General features: G+C 39.3%; 1 protein-coding gene across 1 annotated transcript; it reads left to right on the top strand.

The window, feature by feature from the left end:
• The first annotated feature begins 238 nt into the window (after positions 1-238).
• lnpep (leucyl/cystinyl aminopeptidase) lies at positions 239-22,120 on the top strand. The gene is made up of 22 exons (XM_061729062.1): positions 239-648; positions 3,582-3,676; positions 4,622-4,824; positions 7,758-7,869; positions 7,982-8,239; positions 8,343-8,533; positions 8,744-8,882; positions 10,296-10,430; positions 10,585-10,705; positions 10,829-10,980; positions 11,070-11,183; positions 11,270-11,401; positions 11,507-11,641; positions 12,310-12,470; positions 12,541-12,629; positions 12,720-12,903; positions 13,027-13,183; positions 15,650-15,834; positions 17,851-18,012; positions 18,909-19,049; positions 19,176-19,257; positions 19,368-22,120. The coding sequence occupies exons 1-22, from the start codon at positions 621-623 to the stop codon at positions 19,497-19,499; spliced, it is 3,108 nt and encodes a 1,035-aa protein (XP_061585046.1). The 5' UTR covers positions 239-620; the 3' UTR covers positions 19,500-22,120.
• The last annotated feature ends 288 nt before the right edge of the window (positions 22,121-22,408 follow it).

Genomic DNA, 22,408 nt, shown 5'->3' with positions numbered 1-22,408 from the left:
TACAAGAGAGCTCTGTAAAAATTCGTAGCACTTCATTCTAGTTTTGGTCACACTAAATCAGTCGTATACAAGTATTGTTCGGCATATATATGCTGCTATAGTGTAATTTAAATTTTTTCATGTGGTATATGCGAACTACAAACTTGTTTACCTACTTTGTAACTGGAACGCTGATAACTCGGCTGTGACGTCATTCCCAGTTCCGAGTTCCGACTTCCGAGGTAAATGGAACGCAGCATTAGTAGAGGTGGAAAAGTGGCATTTGTTTTCAGTTCACCCAGCAATACAGAGTGGTGATTTACTCTCGCGTTTTTAGGTGAAAGATAATTATTTTTAGACAAGAACGCCACGTTTTACACTTTATTCAGATGAACAGCTACGGGTGATGAAGTTATGTAAAGCGGTTAATGTAGTTTATCCAGTTTCAGTTGTCAGAAGTTGGCTATTGCTGCTAGCTGCTAGGGTTAGCAGCGCTGGTAAAGAGCAGATAAGTGTTTATTGCGAGTGTCTACATAGCCTGCGGTGGTTTTGTGGCCAGCAGTAATAGAATCACGTCCGTCGCCTGCCCGTAGAGGTTCCTCTACTTGTGCCGGGAGGAGGTGTCTCTCTGAGGAGCAAACATGGACCTGTTTGACAGCAACAGCACAGGTAAGCGTGGACAGGTACAGGGATAAGGCTGATTTATGGTTCCGCGTTACACCAACGCAGGGCACGGTGCGCGTGTTGCCGCGTACCCTACGGCGTAGGCTCTGCGCTGGTGTAACGCAGAAGCATAAATCAGGCTATAGGAGCTAACAGGCCAGCAGCAGCTCCAGGGACTGACATTCACCCGAGGACACGTGTGGACAAATGTTACCCCGACCTTTCTCTAATGCAGAGCAGTGAGGAGTTTGAGTCATTTTCTTTTAACATACGAGCATACGAAGCTGTATAAGTGTTGGTGTCACTCGACAGCCCTGCAGTCACACGATAACAGGCGTTTATCTCGCCCTTTAAGCTCACTGGCATCTTTTATCTGCAGTTTTGTCGTTTAACATTCGCAGCCAAACATAATTGATAACCGCACGTCTTGAGCAGTGGCGTCAATTCAGTCGAAGCTAAGGTATGGCAAGGTTACGAGTCACAGAACTTAACTAGAGTATCAATCAACACGTCCAGCAAATACTCATCACAGAAGTCTGCTATGGAGCTTATCTGTGTGGTCAAGAAAATTTGAACTTTTTCAAATGCAGTCTCGCTCACTGCAAAAACTCAAAAAAAGGAATATTTGTCTTATTTCTAGTTAAAATGTCTAATTTTTGGTCAAAAAATCTCATTACACTTAAAACAAGAGTCATCATCAGAAAAATAACTTGTTATTTTACCATTTTCACCTGTTTCAAGTAAATTTTCACCTGAAATAAGTAGAAAAATCTGCCAGTGGAACAAGATTTATCTTCTCATTACAAGCAAAAAAATCTTGTTCCACTGGCAGATTTTTCCACTTATTTTAAGTGAAAATCTACTTGAAACAGGTGAAAATGGTTGTTTTTGAGTCTTGTCTTAAATGAAATGAGATTTTTTTTGACTAAAAATTAGACATTTTAACTAGAAATAAGATAAATATTCTTGTTAAGATTTTCAGTTTTTGCAGTGTATAATAACTAGTGAAATCGATCATGTTGTTCTGATTTGCATTTGTAGTTATTCTATATGTATTAAGTAATAGAATAATCAATACAAATAGACACAGAGTAATTCCATAAATGTATTAAAAAAACAAACATTTACATTTTCCCTTGAAGCCGAGGTGTGGCGGCTGCCATACCTTGCCATACCCAATTGACGCCCCTGGTCTTGAGACTATTTGTGAGAAACGCAGAACTGCGTTTATTACAACAGTCACTTTGAAACTTAAATAATATTCGGTTGTTTGATAGTAGCCACATTTCTTTCAGCCATTTCTTTTGTTTGATAACTTCTTAATATTCATTCATAAACAAAAAGACTACTGTAAACGTCTTTGTCGGCATTTGTACTAGAAGAGTGTTGTTAAAATGGCAGAAATCAAATCACAGCAGTTGAACTTCCTCTTTTTTATGTGTTCTCTTGTGACTCACATTCAGTATAGACGCATCATGACATTTCACAATCAGATTTTAATCAGTTAATGATGTGAAAGCCTCATGCTCCTTTTTTCACTCTCAGCAGTCAGCCAAACAAAAAAGTAGTGTATCTTCTGTCCTGCCTTCTTGGGCTGAATAAATAGGAAGCACCTGCCAAGTTCACACATTTAACTATGTGTCTGTACATTTGAGATGGGGTTGATAAATGTTTTGAGGAAACGGGGAGAGAGCAGTCAGCATATAATGTGCTTTACAGCAGTTTTACTGCTGCATTTACATGAATACACATTTTATTTTTGCCTGCTTGATGATAACCAACATGTCATCTGATTTGAAAATGTAATCTAGGATATATAAAATATCTATCACCATAACAACATCCACAGCTGCTATAAGCAGAACAACAGTAATTAAAATGTGATGTGTTCTTATGAGTCTTGTTTTTATCATAAACTCCTCTTGACATAACCCAGTACCTAACTACTTAGCTCCAAGCCTATTAATAGACATTCATACCACAACAGTGTAGTCCAGACCAAGTGACTATTGCAGTCACATTTGAAATACTGCACAGAGTAGACAAGGATTTACCGTAAATAGTTAAACTGTCTGGTTTCTGGGGTGTAAATATTTTTTGTTGCACAGGCTCGTCTTTGTTTGTTGTCACTGCTGCTTGGTGAACATGTGTGTTTACTAGACATTTACCGTCTCTTCTTGCTTTCCACTTAAAGTCATAGACTGATAAGGCAGTTCCCATTACCAGTAAAAGCTTGGATGGAATATGAAGCAGTACAGGAGACTTGCAGTGCACAGTGTTCATCTGGTTAAGTTATTGAATTAGGAAGCTGAACATGCTGCTGATTGTCTCAGTAATTACTGAGGAAAGAATTCAGCTGCTAAAAAATGACATGAATGTAGTAAAACAAGCCTTTGTTCTTGTCCTACTGCTAAACATGCATGCAAGTTTGAGGAAGTTCAGGTTTGTGCATACTGCAGTATTACATGAGGAGGCCGGATAAGGAGTATTTTTAAATCTTTTTTAAAATTGACAGCACTTCCTGCAGCTACACAGACTGATTAATCAAACTGAACTTGTAGAGAGAGAGGGAGAGGGAGAAGATCATTACTGATGATATATCTATTTGTATGAGTACTTAGCAGGATCTCAACAGCCCAAGGAACCTCTTTTATTTAGGTCATTGTGCTAACTTAAATGGGGGAGGTGTACTAACAGGAAATTGCAGAAAGTCAAGTCAGTGTTTCGTTAAGTGGCATCATGTTGCCTGCAGTTTTAGTAATGGTAACATCAAGCCTCTGTCCTGTTGACAATCTGTTTTAAGATAAATAACTTTCATTACTCACTATCTGTTTTTATGGTTATATAACTATTCACAATCCTTTGCATATCTCTTTCACATAACTCATTTCCCCTTTTAAGACTCATCCGTCTAAGTTCTCCTTTTCTTTGTGTTGCAGAGCATGCAAATCTTCCAAGGAACATGATAGAGAACAGCATGTTTGAAGAGGAGCCTGATGTTGTGGATTTAGCCAAAGATTCCACTGCTTTTCCGGTATTTCAGTTTCAAATGCTAATGATGTCAACAGATTGCAGTAAAATTAGTAACATCCATTTGTTTTAAGAATGGCTGACACTTATGGGTGATCAGACAAATGTGTATATATATATATTAGTCTGGAAATTACCGGTTTTGATTTTCATGGTGTGCTAAAGGTGGGCTCAGACCACAGTGATTCGGAAACAAACATGCATCCGATTAGAGCAATTAAGCATTTGCTCTAGCACTGAAAGATGTGCCCCAGTGGCTCTAAATGATAGTCTTATCCTGATTAAACTTTGTAACTGCCTCAGCTTTAGCTAAGCCAGGTGAAAGCTCTAAGACAGGAGGGAGGCAGATGCATTCTGCAACAACAAATGAAACATTAGTTCTCTGAACCTTCAAGTTCCCAGTATAAGGTGACATGGGATGCTTATTTACACCCTTTTAAATTAGTATGTCTGTAAATGTTTTAAATAGAGGTTATGTCAATATAGCTGAGCAAATGAAATGCAAAAAAGTGAACATTTTAGTATGATACCATATAATTTTTAGTCATGCCATTGCCTTAATAATTTGAATGTCCCTCTATTTAAAATGCAATTTATGAAATGTCTGCTACTACACAAAATTATGTCATAATTGTCTAAGCAAGAAGTAAAGCAGATTGAGGAATTAGTGTCAAACATCCTACATCTTGTCTTGTGTTTCGTTCCCCTTTTTGTCATTTATGTTAAGGAACTTTTAAAAAAGAAAATCAGCAATCAAAAATAACATAATCCTTTTCATCTTCTTTTCATCTGTGTCCTGCTTGTTATTTTACTTTATTCGTGCCTTTGCCCCTACTCTCCTCTCTCTTACCCTGTGCTGATTAGTTGACCTGGGAATGAAATTCATTGTACGGTAAACACAGCTGAGTTTAACTGAATAGTAACAGTGTATTGGATATGGTCTCCGTAGGCATTTCCTGCTCTTGACCCAGATGAAGTGGCGTATGAGCCTCGTAGCTCACGGTTACTCGTACGAGGCCTGGGAGAAAATGACATGGACGAAGATGAGGAAGACTATGAGTCTTCAGCTCGGCTCTTGGGCATGTCCTTCATGAATCGTAGCTCTGCTCACAGATCCAGCTCTTCTCCTTATGCAAGGCAGTCTCCACCAAGGTAAGACACTGGGAGGATAATCACTTGTTTTGGTGCATATTTTATTTTCATAAAAGAAAAAAAAAAGTGGTTCCACTGTGCTATGTTTTGTGTGCTATGTTCTGTGCAATTATCTAATGGGATTGGTATTTTTTCATGGTTTGGGAAACACAAAGGTTGAAATTGGGTGAATTATTTTATAATCGTCCAAACACTTGGCTAAATATTCTAAAGTGAAATTGACTTATGGATTAATGAACCAGAAACTGGAGCTGGAAGCAACAAACAATGCAGTTGCAAGAACAACATTGTGCGTGGTCTTGGCCTCAAGAAAACCATAGTCTCAGATTTTGCAGATTTACATGGCATTATGCCATAATCTGAGGTGATATTGTCTAACAATTTGAACTTAGATTTAAAACATTCCCACATTCTTTTATGTTACAGCCCTATTGATAATAGGAATAAATTCATTTTTTTTCTCAGAATTCTACACAAAACACCCGATAATGACAACATGAAAGAAGTTTTGATGCGACTTTTGTAAATTTATTAAAAATAAAAGTAACAAGAAATCATATGAGCATAAGTATTCATAACATTTGCTTAATACTTTGTAGAAGCTCCTCTGGCAGCAGTTACAGCCTCAAGTCTTTTTGAATAGGTTGCTACAAGTTTGGCACACCTATTCTTGGGCAGTTTTGCCCATTCTTCCTTACAGACCCTCTCAAGCTCCATCAGGTTGGATGGGGAGCGTCGGTGTACAGCCATTTTCAGATCTCTCCAGAGATGTTCGATGGGATTCAGGTCTGGGCTCTGGCTGGGCCACTCAAGGACATTGACATGGTTGTTCTGAAGCCACTCCTTTGATATTTTGGCTGTGTGCTTTGGGTCGTTGTCCTGCTGAAAGATGAAGCGTGGTCCTAGTCTGAGGTCAACAGCACTCTGGATCAGGTTTTCATCCAAGATGTCTCTGTACATGGCTGCATTCATCTTTCCCTCAATCCTGACTAGTCGCCCAGGTCCTGCTGATGAAAAACACCCCCACAGCATGATGCGGCCACCACCATGCTTCACTGTAGGGATGGTGTTCTCCAGGTGATGAGCGGTGCCTGGTCTCCTCCAAACACGACGCGTGGAATTCATGCCAAATAGTTCAATCTTTGTCTCATCAGACCAGAGGATTTTTTTTCTCATGGTCTGAGTCCTCCAGGTGCCTTTTGGCAAACTCCAGTCGGGCTGCCATGTGCCTTTTACTAAGGAGGGGCTTGCGCCTGGCCACTCTACCATACAAGCCTGATTGGTGGATTGCTGCAGAGATGGTTGTCCTTCTTGAAGTTTCTCCTCTCTCCACAGAGGAACGCTGGAGTTCTGACAGAGTGACCGTCGGGTCCTTGGTCACCTCTCTGACTAAGGCCCTTCTCCCCCGATTGCTCAGCTTAGGCGGGCGGCCAGCTCTAGGGAGATTCCTGGTGGTTCCAAACTTCTTCCATTTAAGGATAATGCAGGCCACAGTGCTCACTGGCACCTTCAAAGTAGCAGAAATGTTTCTGTACCCTTCCCCAGATTTGTGCCTCGAAAAAATCCTGTTTCGGAGGTCTGAAGACAATTCTTTTGACTTCATGTTTGGTTTGTGTTGCAACATGCACTGCCAACTGTGAGAGCTTATATATACAGGTGTGTGTCTTTCCAAATCAAGTCCAATCAACTGAATTCACCACAGGTGGACTCCGATTAAGCTGTAGAAACAACTTGAGAGAGATCAGTGGAAACTGAATGAACCAGAGCTCAATTTTGAGCTTCATGGCAAACGTTCTGAATACTTATGCACAGGTGATATTTATAGTTTTTTATTTTTTATAAATTTACAAAAATCATAACAAAAATTCTTTCATGTTGTCATTATGGGGTATTTTGTGTAGAATTCTGAGAAAAAAAATGAATTTATTCCTATTATCAATAGGGCTGTAACATAAAAGAATGTGGGAAAAGTGAAGCGTTCTGAATACTTGCCGGACTGACTGTATTCATTTTTTAATATTAGCTGTAGTTGCAGTTTCAATTATGAAAAAGTCTTCAGCATAAGGCAGTGCTGACAATACAGATTATTATTATTACTACTACTAATAATAATGAACATAATAATAATATAATATTTATTTCTCATCCAGTTATGACATAATGTGATGGTACCATTTAAGCTCAGTCCCACATTACTTTCAGTAGCCATAAACAGCAACAAAGAAAAACGTGCATCTTTTACTTCATATGACTGGAACTGAATGCACAAGTATTGCAGGCTGTATTGATTATAAAATCAAAGCTTTTACAATTGGATCTTGCACCTAGAGTAGTTTAATCAAACAAGGCAGTATTTTTTATTTTTTTTTAAAGAATGGTCCACTAGTATTTTTCAACACTGGCCCTTTGATACCACTGTTCTGCATGTTAAAGATGTGTCTTTACTCCAGCACATATACTTCAAATGAATGGGTCATTAAAACACTTATGCAGACATGCTGACAAGCTGATGAGGAGACCCATTGATTTGAACCAGATTTGTTAGAGCAGGGAAATGTCGTAAGACATGCAAGGCAGTGGTAGAAGAGGACCAGGAGTGAGAAATACTTCCCTACAGAGAGCAAAATCACAGTTCCTCGTTTGTATACATTTTTTAAAAAGATAATGCGCCTTTCACAACAGATGTCTAAACATCAAGTATTAAAATTTGACTGCAGCTACGTTATTTTACTATTTTCATGATGGTTTACTACTTCCTCAGACAATCTTTGTAATCCAGATACAGAGAATATAGGCTAAGTTGCCAACTGAGCAAACATAGACCATGTTAAAGTTTAATTTCCCCCACCCCCTGATACCTTCACCACCACGGGTTACATCCATATATTTTTAGATATGGTATTGAATTGATGTTGAACTGTTTTTGGTCTCAGGTCATGTTCACGACCCTCAGCTCGCACCTTGGTTGTATGTGTGTTATTCCTGGTGATTATAGCCTCTATGACTATGGTACTTTACTTCCTGCCTGGCTGCACCTTTACCAAGGTAAGAAAAAGGTCAACTTCAAGTTATTAAGACAGTTTCCTTTTTTGTCTCACCTTAATTCTTAATCAAACACTCTTTCTTTTGAGTCACTCAACCCTCCATCTTTCTGCAGGCGGGATGTCCGAAGCCCAATAGAACCACTCCACTTGAGCCAATCTACCCAGTGTCCACAAATGGTGAATTGTTTCCATGGGCACAGATCCGACTGCCTCGCAGCATCAGTCCCCTCAGCTATGAACTCACCTTGAGCCCGAATCTCGATGACATGACCTTTACTGGTAGTGCTGTTATCAACATGTCTGTCCGTCATAAAACAAAGTTTCTTGTCCTGCATAGCAGCAATCACGATATCACCAAAGCTACCTTCAAGGTGGGATTCCAAGGCGTTTGTCTACTTATGAATCCATTAATTTACCATTTTGCCTTTTGTTCTGATGCTCACCAATTGCTCACAAATATTTTCTCTCTTCCAGCTGGGTGGTGGGCCAGCTCATAATGTGACAGTGCTGGAGTATAAACCCAGCCAGCAGATAGCTATCAAGTTCACAGAGGAGCTCAAAGCAGACCAGTCCTGTGTTTTGACACTGGATTATTCTGCCAACCTCTCACACACCTATGATGGTTTCTACAATAGCTCATACACTGATAAAGATGGAATTAAAAGGTACCCTTGCTAATGGTCGTGACATAATTGCAGTTGGAAGATGTAAAGGTGTAAATCATGAACTTGTCTGAACTCATGATGACAGCATGAAGAAAACAGTGTTGTAAAAATGACTAAGAAAATAATACAAGTGACTTCAATGGATTTTTACAGTATTTATCTGCTTCAGTAAAATTGATAACTTTTTTTTCTTTCTTTTTTTCCCCGCAGGGTCCTAGCAGCAACACAGTTTGAGCCATTGTCAGCCAGGAAGGCCTTCCCTTGTTTTGATGAACCAGCTTTTAAAGCCACTTTCTTGATGAAAATCAACAGAAAAGAAAACTACATGGCCCTTTCAAACATGCCCAAGGTACTGGACAATTTGTTGCAATTGTTTAAATAACCTACTTGCCTTAGTTAGTACCCTTATCAATCTGCTGTGATAAAAAAATAAATAAGCCCAAATGCAGACGCAGTGTTTTAAAAGTGCACAGTATGATTCAACAGCATGCAGGGTCACTTGTAACTATAGGCCCTTTCACACAGCCAGTTCGAGGCGGGAACGTTGCGCCTTTAAGCCGCCTCGCTGTTCTGTGTGAAAGTCACGGAGGCGGAATGGGGGGGCCAAGTGGCCCCACCAATAAGCCGGCAGCGGAGGTAGTCACAGAGCCGAAACGGGGTCTGTGTGAATGACACAGCCGGCATGCCGGCATGCCACTAGACGCTGACGCTGTCGTCACGCCTCTGATTGCGGAACGCCGGCATGCTGTGTGAATTTACAGACGGGAGCGGCGTTATGCCGGCGTTGTATGGTTCTGTGTGAACCAACAAAGGCGGCGTATTGGCAGGACTTCTTTACACCAATATTGCGGAATCTCTGTGTGAAAGGGGCTAATGATGACTTTAAGGAATTGTTTCCTGTATGATGTTATTGGTTTTTCACATGGTTGTTAAGGAATTTCTTTCTTTCTTCTTCGCAACATTTTCATCAGATCCTGCACAACTCTATAAAAGTCCCACCAGAGGGTTTCAGTTATCACATTTCAAATTTCTATATGGGTTTTGACTACACTTTTGTCGCACCTTAATTCTTGTCTTTTCTGCTAAAAGCTGCATTTTCCTGTTGCATAAGCCAGTTTCTGTCAAGCTTTGTTCGTCACACATTACATTTGACTGAAATAGTTTGCAATACAGAGTTGTATGACTGTATAGGATTTTTTTTTTTGGGGGGGGGGGGGGGTACCTTAAAGTTTAATTGAAAACACCATAAGGTGTTAATTTGGCAGCTGATGACAGATTAATTATTTTGATCCAAATCAAAACTAAGTCACTGTCAAAAATATTCAAGGCCAGTTTTGTTATTTAACAGGTTTCCGCAGGTATCTTTTTCAATATACCACATACACAGTATACACATATACACAGTGTGTACTTGCCTAGTAAGGAAGAAGCAGGGTCTGTGCATAATATTTAATATCTACTGGAATTACAAAATGAAATGGATTCCATATCTGTACTTTAACATATTTTTGGCAGGTTGACAGATGCTATTATCAGTGCACATAGCAATGTTAATATTCATCCACAATTGGCAGCATGACTAATTATATAATTTTAGGATCTTGTCTTGATGACAAGTCATTAATGCTCTCACTGAGACTTCTCAGCCGTTAACATGTGTGCAGTTAAGCTAACAGAGACAGTATTGATGTTTCCTACAAGAATCTTGGTGTTCTTGTGGCATCAACTGGCACTGGTCTGATTTTTATGTTGTTTGTTTCAGGCTAAATCCACATTTCTTTCCAAAGGCCTTGTTCAGGATGAGTTTGAAAAAACCACTGTCAACATGAGCACATATGTGGTGGCATTCATTGTTGCAAACTTCACCTCTATCGGAAAAAATGTTTCAGACACTGTGGTGAGTTTGATTGATTTCTTTTTGCTGTCAGTCTAGGGTGTATATTTAAGTGCTTGTATGTATTAAATATATATTTGAGTGATATCTATGCTGCAGGTGAACAGTAAATGTATATGAAAATGTGCTATACATTATATAAAAACATTTCTTTCAGGTATCAGTCTATTCTATGCCAGAGAAAAAAGAGCACACTGGCTACGCTCTGGAGACGGCTTCCAAGCTGCTGGAGTTTTACAACAACTTCTTTGAAATTAACTACCCGCTCAAAAAACTAGGTGAACACACAGATGAACTTGCACATTTTACATAATGTGTAGAAATGTGTTTTATACTTGTGTTATCCCTGTCCTTGTCTGCCCTTTACACACCTTTTATATTCCAACTTTCTCTGTTGTCAGACCTAGTAGCCATTCCGGACTTCCTGGCAGGAGCTATGGAGAACTGGGGACTCATCACTTTTCGGGAAACCACTTTGTTGGTGGGCAATGATTCCTCCACTTTGGAAAAACAAGTAGTTGCCTCTGTCATAGCACATGAGCTTGCACATCAGGTATTTTTTTTTCACTTTGTGTATCTGAAGGGACCAGAGTTTAATGAATACATTCAGGGTGCTTATCCTTCTCTGGTGCTGTGTTGCAGTGGTTTGGAAACCTGGTAACTTTGAGGTGGTGGAATGACCTTTGGCTCAACGAAGGCTTTGCCACTTACATGCAGTATATGTCATTGCAAACTGTTTTACCGAAGCTGGAGGCTGTAAGTTCAAGCATTTGACTCACCTATTGTTTTCATGCTGATCATTTTGTGTCTTTTTGCACTAAGTTTAATTTTAATGTTTGTAGGGTAATTTATTCCTGGCAGTCAGGTTCAGAGCCATGGACAAAGATGCACTAAATTCCTCTCATGCCGTGTCAACAGAGGTTAATACGCCAGAACAAGTTGAAGAAATGTTCGACTCTGTGTCTTATGAAAAGGTACACTTTCACATGCAGTATTTCAAAAATAAATATATGCTGTACTCTTTCACTTATATAACTCTGTTTTAGGTCCAATGAATGGTTTTATGCTTGTGTCTTCAGGGTGCGTCTATTCTTCTGATGCTGAATGCTTCACTGCCGGGGGATCAGCAGTTCAGAAAGGGCTTGATTCAGTACCTAAATCAGTTCAGTGGATCAAATACAGAAACTAATGACCTCTGGAACAGCTTCACACAGGTGTGTGGGTGTTTGTGTGTCTGTGTGTGTGTTGTTTTCCTTGATAATGGACGCTTTATTATTATTATTATTATTATTATTATTCGTCGGTTCTATTGGCAACATAAAAGCCAGAATATTATAAAAATTGAGCTTACTAACTTTGCAAATACTTTCTGATAAGAGGTTTTTCATCCAAGGCGCTTAGTTGAAGAGTAGAGTTGGAACTTTGCATCTTCTTCCTGCTGCCTCTTGTCACTGTCACAAACAAATTGTCTGAGTGTGTGTAAAACTGTTAAGGATGCTTTGCTTTCGGACTTCACGGTTTACAAAGCTTACCCGCAGGTCTGTAGCACATATGCAGGTGACCGGCACTTGATTGTTACATGTGAACAACTGAAAGATAATTGGCAATGTATTGCTGAGAATTTGAATTATACTTTTATATACATTTTACCTTTTATATATACCTTTTACTTTTATATACTACCAGTCAAAATTGACGGTTTGTTTGATATTCCTGTTTATGTACCATTTCGGGTTAGCATAAAGAAGTATTTTTACTACCAATTTCTATAACAAAGTTTCAGCATTTTACATGACTCCTTTAGTTGGCTTTATTTATTTAAGAAGAAATGAACACGTAAATAGATGGAACAGTAATGCAGTATTTCTCTTTCTGTCCACAGGTTGAGATTTCCACTCAGCGCCAGAACGTTTCAGAGATGATGAGCTCATGGACGACACAGAAAGGGTTCCCACTGGTCACTGTGAGTCGCAAGGGAGACCAGGTGACCCTCACACAGGAGCACTTCTTGCTCACATCTGACAATGCCACCCGTACTTCCAGGTGCGTTTTATCACCACACACAGATCTTAGACAAACAACATTTATCTAACAGATGGTTTGTTTTGTTTAGCTTGTGGAATATTCCAGTAACGTATGTAAACAACAGCTGCAGTTTGGCCAATGAGTGCAGACAAGTGTTTACTCTGAAGACTAAGTCAGGTAAAATAAAAAACATGAACCATTCGCACTTACCGTAATCTATGTATTTTACATACTGTGTCAAATGGCAGTATTGTTTTGTCTTTTCAGCCAGTTTTAAGGTCCCAGAAAGTGTATTGTGGCTGAAACTGAACTACAGAAGTACAGGCTTCTACATTGTTCACTACGGAGATGAGGGTTGGGCTGCTCTATTTGATGCTTTGTCCCATAATGTCTCTATTCTTACACATGAAGACCGTGCCTCTCTCATACATAACATATTTGCTCTCTCCAGGTATAAAAAACAACGTAAAAAAGTATTTTGATCATTTCATTCAGTGATAAAAGCAAATGGGGTTTCTTCTATTAACTTCCTTTTTATCTTCCACTTTCCTCAATTTCTTGTCCTGGTCAACAGACTAGGACGTGTGCCCTTCAATCAAGTCCTTAACCTGTTAAACTACATGTCCAATGAAACTGAGACTGCTCCTGTGACTGAAGCTCTGTTGCAGCTAAATAATATCTACATGCTGCTCGATAAAAGACAGGAGTCTGCTCTTGTGGCTCGCATGAAGGTACGGTACATATATACACACTCACCTGTACGGAAGAAGACTGACACCATCACATACATCCAACATACGTTACTAAGAATAAACATGTGCGGTATAATTTGATATAACATTTTTTCATCATAATACATTTAAAATTTAAGTCTAAAGATTTAATTTCTAGATCATACTTTGATTAGAAATACAAAACTGAAGTTCTTTAATTTAAACTGTTAGCTTTCCTATAATTGATCATTGGCATCTTCTGTAATCCATGTATCATTTGTTCTTCAGGGCCAAAATAGAAAAATGTCAATTCACCGGTTTTTCTTCTTTTTTTTTTTCACTTAAAAAAAATGACACCGAAAGAAAGTGAAAACCAAAAAATCAGTATATTGTTCTTTTTTTCTTTTCAAAACTTTTTTTTCTCTGTTAGAAAACAAATAACAAAAGAAAGGAAGGGCTTTTTTTCTGATTTAAAAAGAAAATGGGAGAGGGGAAACAACTAAAGTTATTAATTTGTTTTTTTTATACTGTATATGACTATGGGTTTTTAGATTGGATCCCGCTAATATCGCTGGATGATGAATGCATGCGTGCTGGCAATATAAACGCAAGGCGTGTTATTTTTCACCTCGGGCCTGAAAGCGAGTAGAGGAGAGGGAAGACGAGTCGGGAGGCGTTTATCAGGAAACAAAACGTAACCTGTATGGGCGTGTAGAATGACGTATTATCCCTACAGCAGCAAGATTTATCGCCGTCAGACAGGTGTCATTTTCAAAACGAGGATGGATGAACATCGGGATTAGTGTTTCTTTTGGCCGAGTTTTGCTTCTTTCAAAGCCCCGTTTTGTCATTTTTGTGACCAGTTTTTCAAACAATGGACCATCCTTTGTGGTTCTGGACACATGCCGGTTTATAGCTTCCGTGTCTCCGAGGATGAGCAGCTCGTAGATCTCTTCGTCTTTCCAGTTACTCATCTTTCAAATATAGATCCTACCGGTGACTTCCTGCTGCTGTTGTTACTCTCATCAGCTGTTTCCTTATTTTATGAAATAATAATAGCTAAATAAAAACTTCCCTGGTGGGTTGTACTCATGTTACGTGATCAAAAAATCCTTGCACGACCCGGCACCCCGCGTTAGTTCTGTTTACATTAGACCTGACCCTCGGAGGGGAGTTATTTGCGGGGCAGATCGACACGCCAACCCGCGTCGGTCAATGTAAAAGGGGCACACGACACGCTAGATCCACGCGTTAATCGCAGGGTATTTGCCAATGTAAAAGGGGCTTGTGATTGATGAAATGCTGTGACAAGTGGGCAGGCACACGATTTAAGTGCAGATGTTGAATATTTAAGAGCTGAGTTGAGAGAAGTTTGACAGCCTGCTGTAGAGAGAAGCACCAAGACTCACAATTGGTGCAAAATTGACCTGCGAAGGCAAGTGGTCACTTCAAAAGAATATTTATGATGAAAATATAGAAAATATTATTATATTGGTTTTATATACACATTTTAAGCCCAAGTTCTTTGAGATTTCTTGCCACACAAAAGCTTTTCTCTTTATGTCTTCAGAATCTTGCTGTAAGGTTCAGAGAAGTGTGACATCACCAAAAACATCTTCCCCTTCATTGTCTTTTTGCTGTCAGATTATCTGTAATTGTATACATCAGGGTGTCCTCACAGACAAGTTGAACATTTTTTAACTATGGAGCACAGATGGCAGATGTCTCCGTCAAGTCGTTCTAGTATCCCGCCAAACATAAATGGTTTCATAGATGGCAAAGATTAGATAGATTGACATAGATTTGACATCTTGGTCTTGGCCTTGCTGCCTAGGAAGCTTACACAACATTCACGCAAGCCACACAGGAACAATGAGCCACTAATGGCCACCATCACCAGTCACCACACAGCCAGCTTGTGCCTGTTTCAGGTCATCAGCCGAGTGCTGGTTCGTTGAGAAGTGAGTTTTTAAGTAATTCACCTGAAGAAGTCAACAGCATCTAACCTGTATTCACCCCCAACAGTCAGGACTGATGAAGCTACTCAGATGAAAAGTAAACGGTCTTCAAAAAAACAGTTACGCAGTCCAGTTGCCTTGAAGAAGAAATTGAAGCCATTTCTTATGTTCTACTTATTTCATTGATGAATAGTTTTTTTTGTCATTTGGCACTAAAACAAACAAAAGAATGAATAAAACACAGATTTACCTCACTTATATTTGTTTTTTCTTTTTGAATTATCATTCTTGAAATACTACTGAACTACTGTTCAAGTGAGCAGTGTTAGTACTGTTATATGTATTTATTTGAGGGTAAAGAGATGGTTAATTTGTTGAAAAATATATTTTTGGGATGTTCTTGTATTGGACATGTGAAAAAAATTTCTGCTAAACTGGAAGGTTAAATCTTATTAATTAAGCTTTGAACTGAGATCATGATTTCAGTATTTTCATGTAATCATGATAATTTTCTTTGTTGTTACAGGTTTACATCCTAGACAAATTTGGATCTCTGATGGACAACCAAACATGGGAGGAGGAAGAGCGTGTGTCTAAACAGGAATTGCGCTCAGCCCTCCTCGAGACAGCCTGCAATTTAGCAAAAGAAAACTGTGTTAAACAAGCCAAATCCTTGTTCAAACAGTATGTTGACTCGAATGGGACCTTCAGGTAAGAAAAGGACTCAAGGGGGTTGTGTATTCTGGTCAGGGCAGGGGCGGAGCAGGGGTCCCAGCCTAGGGGGGGCGAAGCATTCTAGATGGGCCCTTGTGGCCTAAACATCCCCGTTAGAACATAATCGCTAAAAATGCCACAGATCAGGCCCAACCAACCACAATTCCAACAGCAGCAGCGACACGGTCAGAACCATTCACATGAGGTTTCAGCACCAGGGATTTACCAGTCATTATGTCAAACCTAACTATAACCCTAATGCAGACTTTAAGATATAAGTATCAAACTGGAGATAAAAATCTAATGACATCCAGTGATGTCTATGGAAGCTCATTTCCGCCAGTAAAAGAAAAAAATAAGATGAAATCTTAGCCTTAAAAATAAAAATATCCCCACGGTAAGTCATAATTATGACATAAAAAGTCATCATCTCGACTTTCTATCTCATCATTTCGACTTTTTTATCTCATAATTATGACTTATCGTGGGGATATATTTATTTTTAAGGCTAAGTTTTCATCTTAGCCATAGATGTCTGATATCAAGTAGCACAATTCAGACACACGTGTTCAACCTACACGACGACGACATGTATTTAACACAATCAGACTAGGCGGTCAAACAGCAACAAACAATATATGAAAGGCCATATATTCAGCATTATGACAATGTTATCAGAAATAATTAATATTATGACAGCTTACCAATGATGGTTTCATCCAGCGGTGGGCGGAGAACCACAACAAAAAATATTTCCATCTGGGGTGGGGGTATTGAACGACCCAAAATGCAAAAACTTTTATTTTAAAACTTTTTCAAATCCGAACTATTTCCGAACCATCAGCCGGTTCTTCACCTTTCAATCACTTTGCTCTTATCAACGGAGAAATCCCTCTGGATTGAGAGCAAGGTGAGGTTGCCAGGTTGGGCAGGTTTCAGCCCAATTGGGCTAAAAATATATATATTTGGGCTGCTTTTCCTGGTTTTACTAAATATTTAGGAGAAATTATTAACAAAAAAAAGTTTCCATTATGGCAGAGAAAAGTAGAAATTTACACAATAAACTCACTGATAATATATTTGCTTTAATCTACTCCATTTTATTGTAGTTTTTGTTTGGAGCCTGAACTTTTTTTTAGGTTATTTAGTAATGTGAAGATGAAATGTATTACGCATTTAATAATTTATGGTTTTAACAGAGAAAGTAAGATTCGGGCTGGTTTTTCATTATTTCGGTGGGTTTTACGTTGCATTTGGGCTGGAACCTGTCAGATCTGGCAACCTCAACCGCAGCAGTGGATTTCTTAATGACTCGTCTTTTTGGTCACAATAAACTTGCTCTCATCAATGGCGATGTCCCTCTGGATTGAGAGGAAGGTGAGGTTTGGTAGTCTGGCCTCATCCATGCAGCCCGGAGAGAGTTTTTAATCAACTTCAGCAGCTGAAACTCAGCATGAGTTTAAGGCTCTGATGCGACAACTGGCTCGACGCATTGCTACGGCGTAGCCTACGCGGCGACGCGCATCCTACGCCGTAGGTTCTGTGTTGGTGTAACGCGGAACCATAAATCAGCCTTAAACAGATGCGCGTGCGAACCCGTGCATGACAGGCAGACACACACGGGGAGAAGGGACTATTTGTTTCATTTTTATTTTTTAAACAACTTTATCCTTATGAACACAAGTTTTATACAGTCCAACTGTCTTTATTTTATTCAGAACCCTTTTTTTTTTCCTCTTCGGAGTTTTTTTTTTTTTTTTTTTTTTCCTCTTCGGAGTGGGCCCCCCCGGAGCAGTGGGCCCGGGGCGGCCGCCCCCCCTGCCCCCCCGCCTGCTCCGCTACAGGGTCAGGGTCATGCTGGTAGCAGGATGGTTGCACACAGTTGTACAAGCATAGACTAACTTCAGGAAGGCTTTGATAAGATTTTATGTTGAGTTTAAGGAAGGAGGCTAGAACCACTGAAATGTCTATATTTTGTTAGTATTTTCCCCTTTCTTGTATTTACCTCTGTAGGATTCCAGGCGATCTGCAGAAAGTTGTATTCACAGTGGCTGCTCAGTCAGATGAAGACTGGTCGACTTTGTTCAGTAAATACACAAATGCCACCTATGCTAATGAGAAGCGAAAAATGCTGCAGGGCCTCGCATCGACTCAGGACACACGGCGTTTATCTTGGTAAGAGTTTGTGTTTCCACTTCACGTCTTCCACATTGCATAACATTTTGGTTTTAATTGCGTGCAATTGTTTTACTGATATACAATTCTCTATTTGATAAAAGAAGGAAAATCATACTAACTTTGAGTTTGTGATTTTCTTTTTCTTTTTTTAATGGCAGAGGATTTATGTTGACACATGCATCGATCAGCCATAACATTACATCATTGCTTATCTGTTACAATGAATAGGGTCGGTGGTTCGAGTCCTGGCCTCGTTGACAATATGTTCAAGTGTCCTTGGGCAAGGACACTGAACCCCACGTAAACTCTGAACTGTACGTCAGTGCGTGAGAAAGCACTGCCTAGGCTCATTAAATGAAACTGTCGATCTGTACACGTAGACTAAAAGAGAGCTTTATGATTGTATGGATGAATCCAACTTTAAGAAGTAAACAAGACTAGAAAAGTTACTTACAGAAATCCAGGTTATTTAGCATTCAGTGTTTTTCTGCCATTAACATGAATGCATCACCACAAAATCGTTTTGGAGATGAATCACGCCAATAGAAATTGGAAACATAATTTCCCCTATAGTAGCAGCGGTGGTGTTAATTAGGTCTCCGACCTCCCCAGATACCAGTCTGATGGGAACTGTGGAGCAATCCCAGTCCACAGCATCAGTGGTGACTGGTCAGATCTTAAGTTGGGCGCATGATTAAGCAGGTGGTCATAATACAATGGCTGATCGGTGTATTGTCTTTTTTGTGTGAAACTTATCGGTAAATTATACTTAAATTGCAATGAAAAAAAAAAAGTCAATGTATGAACTAGTGAGCTGGCTGTATTGTTGTCATGATTCAGTGTTCTGTTGACACACTGAGAGAGCAGCATTTTAACACGTATGGCTTTTCCAGGATTCTTAGGGCAGGTCTGAAAGGGGATCTCATTCAGACCCAGGAGCTGCCTGTGGTCATCAGCACCGTGTCTACCGGCTTTGCGGGCTATTTGTTTGCCTGGGACTTCATACAGGTTAACTGGGACCTTCTTATAGAGAAGTAAGTGCCAGCCTTCAAAAATACATTATCATGGTAGTTTGTATTTTTTTTATGTTTGTCGTTATAATTTTGTTTTGTTTTTTTAGTTAAGGTATGAAACATCAGTTTGTGCTCTTTTGGCTGTAGGTTCCCTGTGGGCTCCTTTGCTATCCAGGCAATCATCAAATCTGCTACCTCCCAGTTCTCCACACAAGCACACCTTGATCAGGTACAGTTCGTTTATGCCTTAAAACCTTTAGTTTATGTTTTATTTTACTTATTGGATGTTTGTTTTTGGTGGACGCATTAATATTTGCCATTTGCTTTTCTGTTTTGCAGGTGCAGGCTTTCTTCTCCGGTCTGAAGGAGCGTGGTTCTCAGATGAGAAGTGTGCAGGAGGCTTTGGAAACCATCAGACTGAACCAACGCTGGATGCACGACAACCTTTCTACACTTCAAAAATGGCTGTAAGAGAGCATCCAGTTTCTGTCCCAATAACAAGCAACTTGGGTGTCTTCAAGACAGCAACAGTGTTTGCACTATTGTAGGACTCTGTCTCGTAACTCCCACTAGCTGCGTGGACATGGTGTTAGAGTTTGTGAGATTGGCCGTTTCAGTTGTACTTGATAGCTCAGGGTGGATCTGATTGTGTTTCTGACAGTGTGTTGTCAGATGGTACACACGCTCCTCATGCTTTATCCTGTTGACCAAACCTCCTCTGCAGTTCTCATCCAATCCCCATGCCTGAGCAGACAATCATGCTTCAAATGAACTCCTTTAGCTCAGCCTGATCACAGGCACCTGACCTTCTGAGCTGTAAAATGGCCACTTCAGACTACTATAGTACAGTGTCAACGTTACTGTGTATTTGTGCACTTTCAGTCATTTATAAAGATGCAAGTGTCAGCAATGATTAAAGTGAAATTACTGCTACTTGAGACATTCAGCCATCACTTGTGTTTAACTAATTGTGCAGGTAAAATAACTGCTTGTACTCTTAAATGATTTATGCAAGCTGAAGCTTTTGCCATATTACGGTAGTCATGGTTGGGCTATATCAGTAAATTGATTGATTTCTTAAAATGCCAAACTTGTGTTTGCATCAATTGAATGTACTAAAAAAAAAAAAAACCTTCCCACTGTGTACAGTAAAGTATGAGCTGAAAACCAGTGCAGGTTTAAATCAACAACCATTGTGTCTTAGGTGAGAGCAGGCAGTGCACACTGGAGCCAAATGATCATTTCCTTTTTTTCCTCCTTCAGCCATAAAGCTATTTTAGTTCTGATCAACTTGCTACATGTTTTTTATTTTATTTTTTGCCTGCAGTGCAGCAACTGTACAAACTCGGAATTTACTCCACATGGTTGTAAACTTGTAATTATAATGTAAATAGAGTCAACCCTGCGCTTTTGGATTTACTGGTGTGTGTGTGTGTGTGTGTGTGTGTGTGTGTGTGTGTGTGTGTGTGTGTGTGTGTGTGTGTGTGTGTGTGTGTGTGTGTGTGTGTGTGTGTGTGTGTGTGTGTGTGTGTGTGTGTGTGTGTGTGTGTGTGTGTGTGAGAGAAAGTGATCAAGAGTCGAAGTAAGAATGTTTTGTTTTTTTTCTCGGTATTTCTTGATTTAGACAGCCACAAAGTGGGTCCTTTGCAGAGCAGTGTTGTTTTATAAGGGCTAGAATACATATTGAAGATATTCTGTATATGTGATTATAATTTGAAACAAAAAGGCAGAAGTTACTGCAGTGTAAACCAGCCATGACAACTCTTATGTTTTTATCTGATTCTTCATGTTTTACCAATTTTATTTTTTTTCCTCCTTTTGAGATGTTTATAAACAGATGCATACCCAAATTGGTACTAATGTAGTTCGACTTCGCCATTACGTTCTTCAAGCTTGCATTTTCCTTGGTTGTTATTTTTTCTTGTGTATGTAAAAGCTATTCATTGTTACACCAATTCTTTCACAGGTGGCTCATGAAATCAATGTCAAATGTCTGTAACAGGTACCTCAGAGAATACGATTCATGTTTGATCTGAGCATGTGTGACCTCTAGTGGTTGCTTGTGATGGCTGTGTTGGTCAGGGACAGACTAACCACAGTACAGCGGGTTAGTGTACTTGGTAGTAACACGCAAACCATAACTACTTTCTATTAACAGATTATCAACAATGTTGTCTCTCACTCAGTCATAGTTGTGTTACAGACTGTGGTTCTTACAGTCAATCTTTGTTAATGTAGTTTCATCTTTGGGGACTGTTGTCTGTCTAGATTCTTTTCCTCCTGTAACCAACTCGTCTCATGACAGGACTCTAGTAGAGCATTTGTAAACTCATGTTTGCACTTGGAGGAAATGCTGTAGATTCTTCTAAAATTCTAATGATTTTCATGTGAACAAAACATAAATAAGCTTTTTTTTCAGGAATTTTTTTTTTAATTTCATCGTGATAGAACCTCTGATCAGATTTTCTTACATTAACCATTTACTTTAAAGTTTGTTTGGTTTTCTATCACTTATAGACGGAAGAGCTTTACCAGCTTAGTTTGCTGAAACAAAACTGTTGAGACTTCAGATATTTACACTCCAAATAAAGTTAAGCTGCATCCAAACTGTTCACAGTGGCATTGGCTTTAAAATGGTTGACTTTTGCTTTTTATGTATCTTTGAAGACTGTCAAAACTAAGTTAAATGTAATTTATTTATAATGTAAAAGACACAATGTTGTGTCAGAAGTAAGAAAGAATGTCATTTTAAAAAGAGCACCTAGGAGAGACTTTTGTATCAGAAGGCACAACTTTTATATTTCAACTGCATTGCTGCTTTTCAGTAATTTCATTTGTAAACAGTTTTATCCGTGGAGGGTTAAAGAGATCACTTGAACTGCATGTGCCCAGACTCAATACCAAACAATAACTGAGAGGACGCTGTGTGAACACAGCAACTGCAGTTCCTCTCTGCTTCTCAGCTGCCCTCTCCCAGCAGAGGGCATTCTTGCTCCTCTGGAAACTTGTGACCTTTCATTTATGTTCTTGATGTTTTCAGGTCATGCTCTTCTGTGTCTATTGTACTAAATAAATGAAGCAACTCATCATTACCGATTGACTGTCTGTTGAAATCAGCCACAGCTTGTTGACATACATTTAGATCCAAATGTATTTGGGCAGAGTTTTTATTATTTTCCTTTTATATTAATTACAATTGATTTGAAATAAAGGAATCATGCTCCTGCATTAGTATTAGGATGAATATGAATAAAGTATAGTCCCATTCACCATTGCACCTTGTAAGCCATCAATCTACTCTTGATGGTACTGTAGCTTAAGACAACGATACAATGCTATTTTTTCAGAGTATGATCAACTTCAGTTGATGCTGATACGGG

This window comes from Cololabis saira, chromosome 9 (assembly GCF_033807715.1).
Source record: "Cololabis saira isolate AMF1-May2022 chromosome 9, fColSai1.1, whole genome shotgun sequence".
Taxonomy (NCBI): Eukaryota; Metazoa; Chordata; class Actinopteri; order Beloniformes; family Belonidae; genus Cololabis; species Cololabis saira.
The sequence above is the reverse complement of the archived record's forward strand: the minus strand, read 5'-3'. Positions and strand labels throughout refer to the sequence as shown.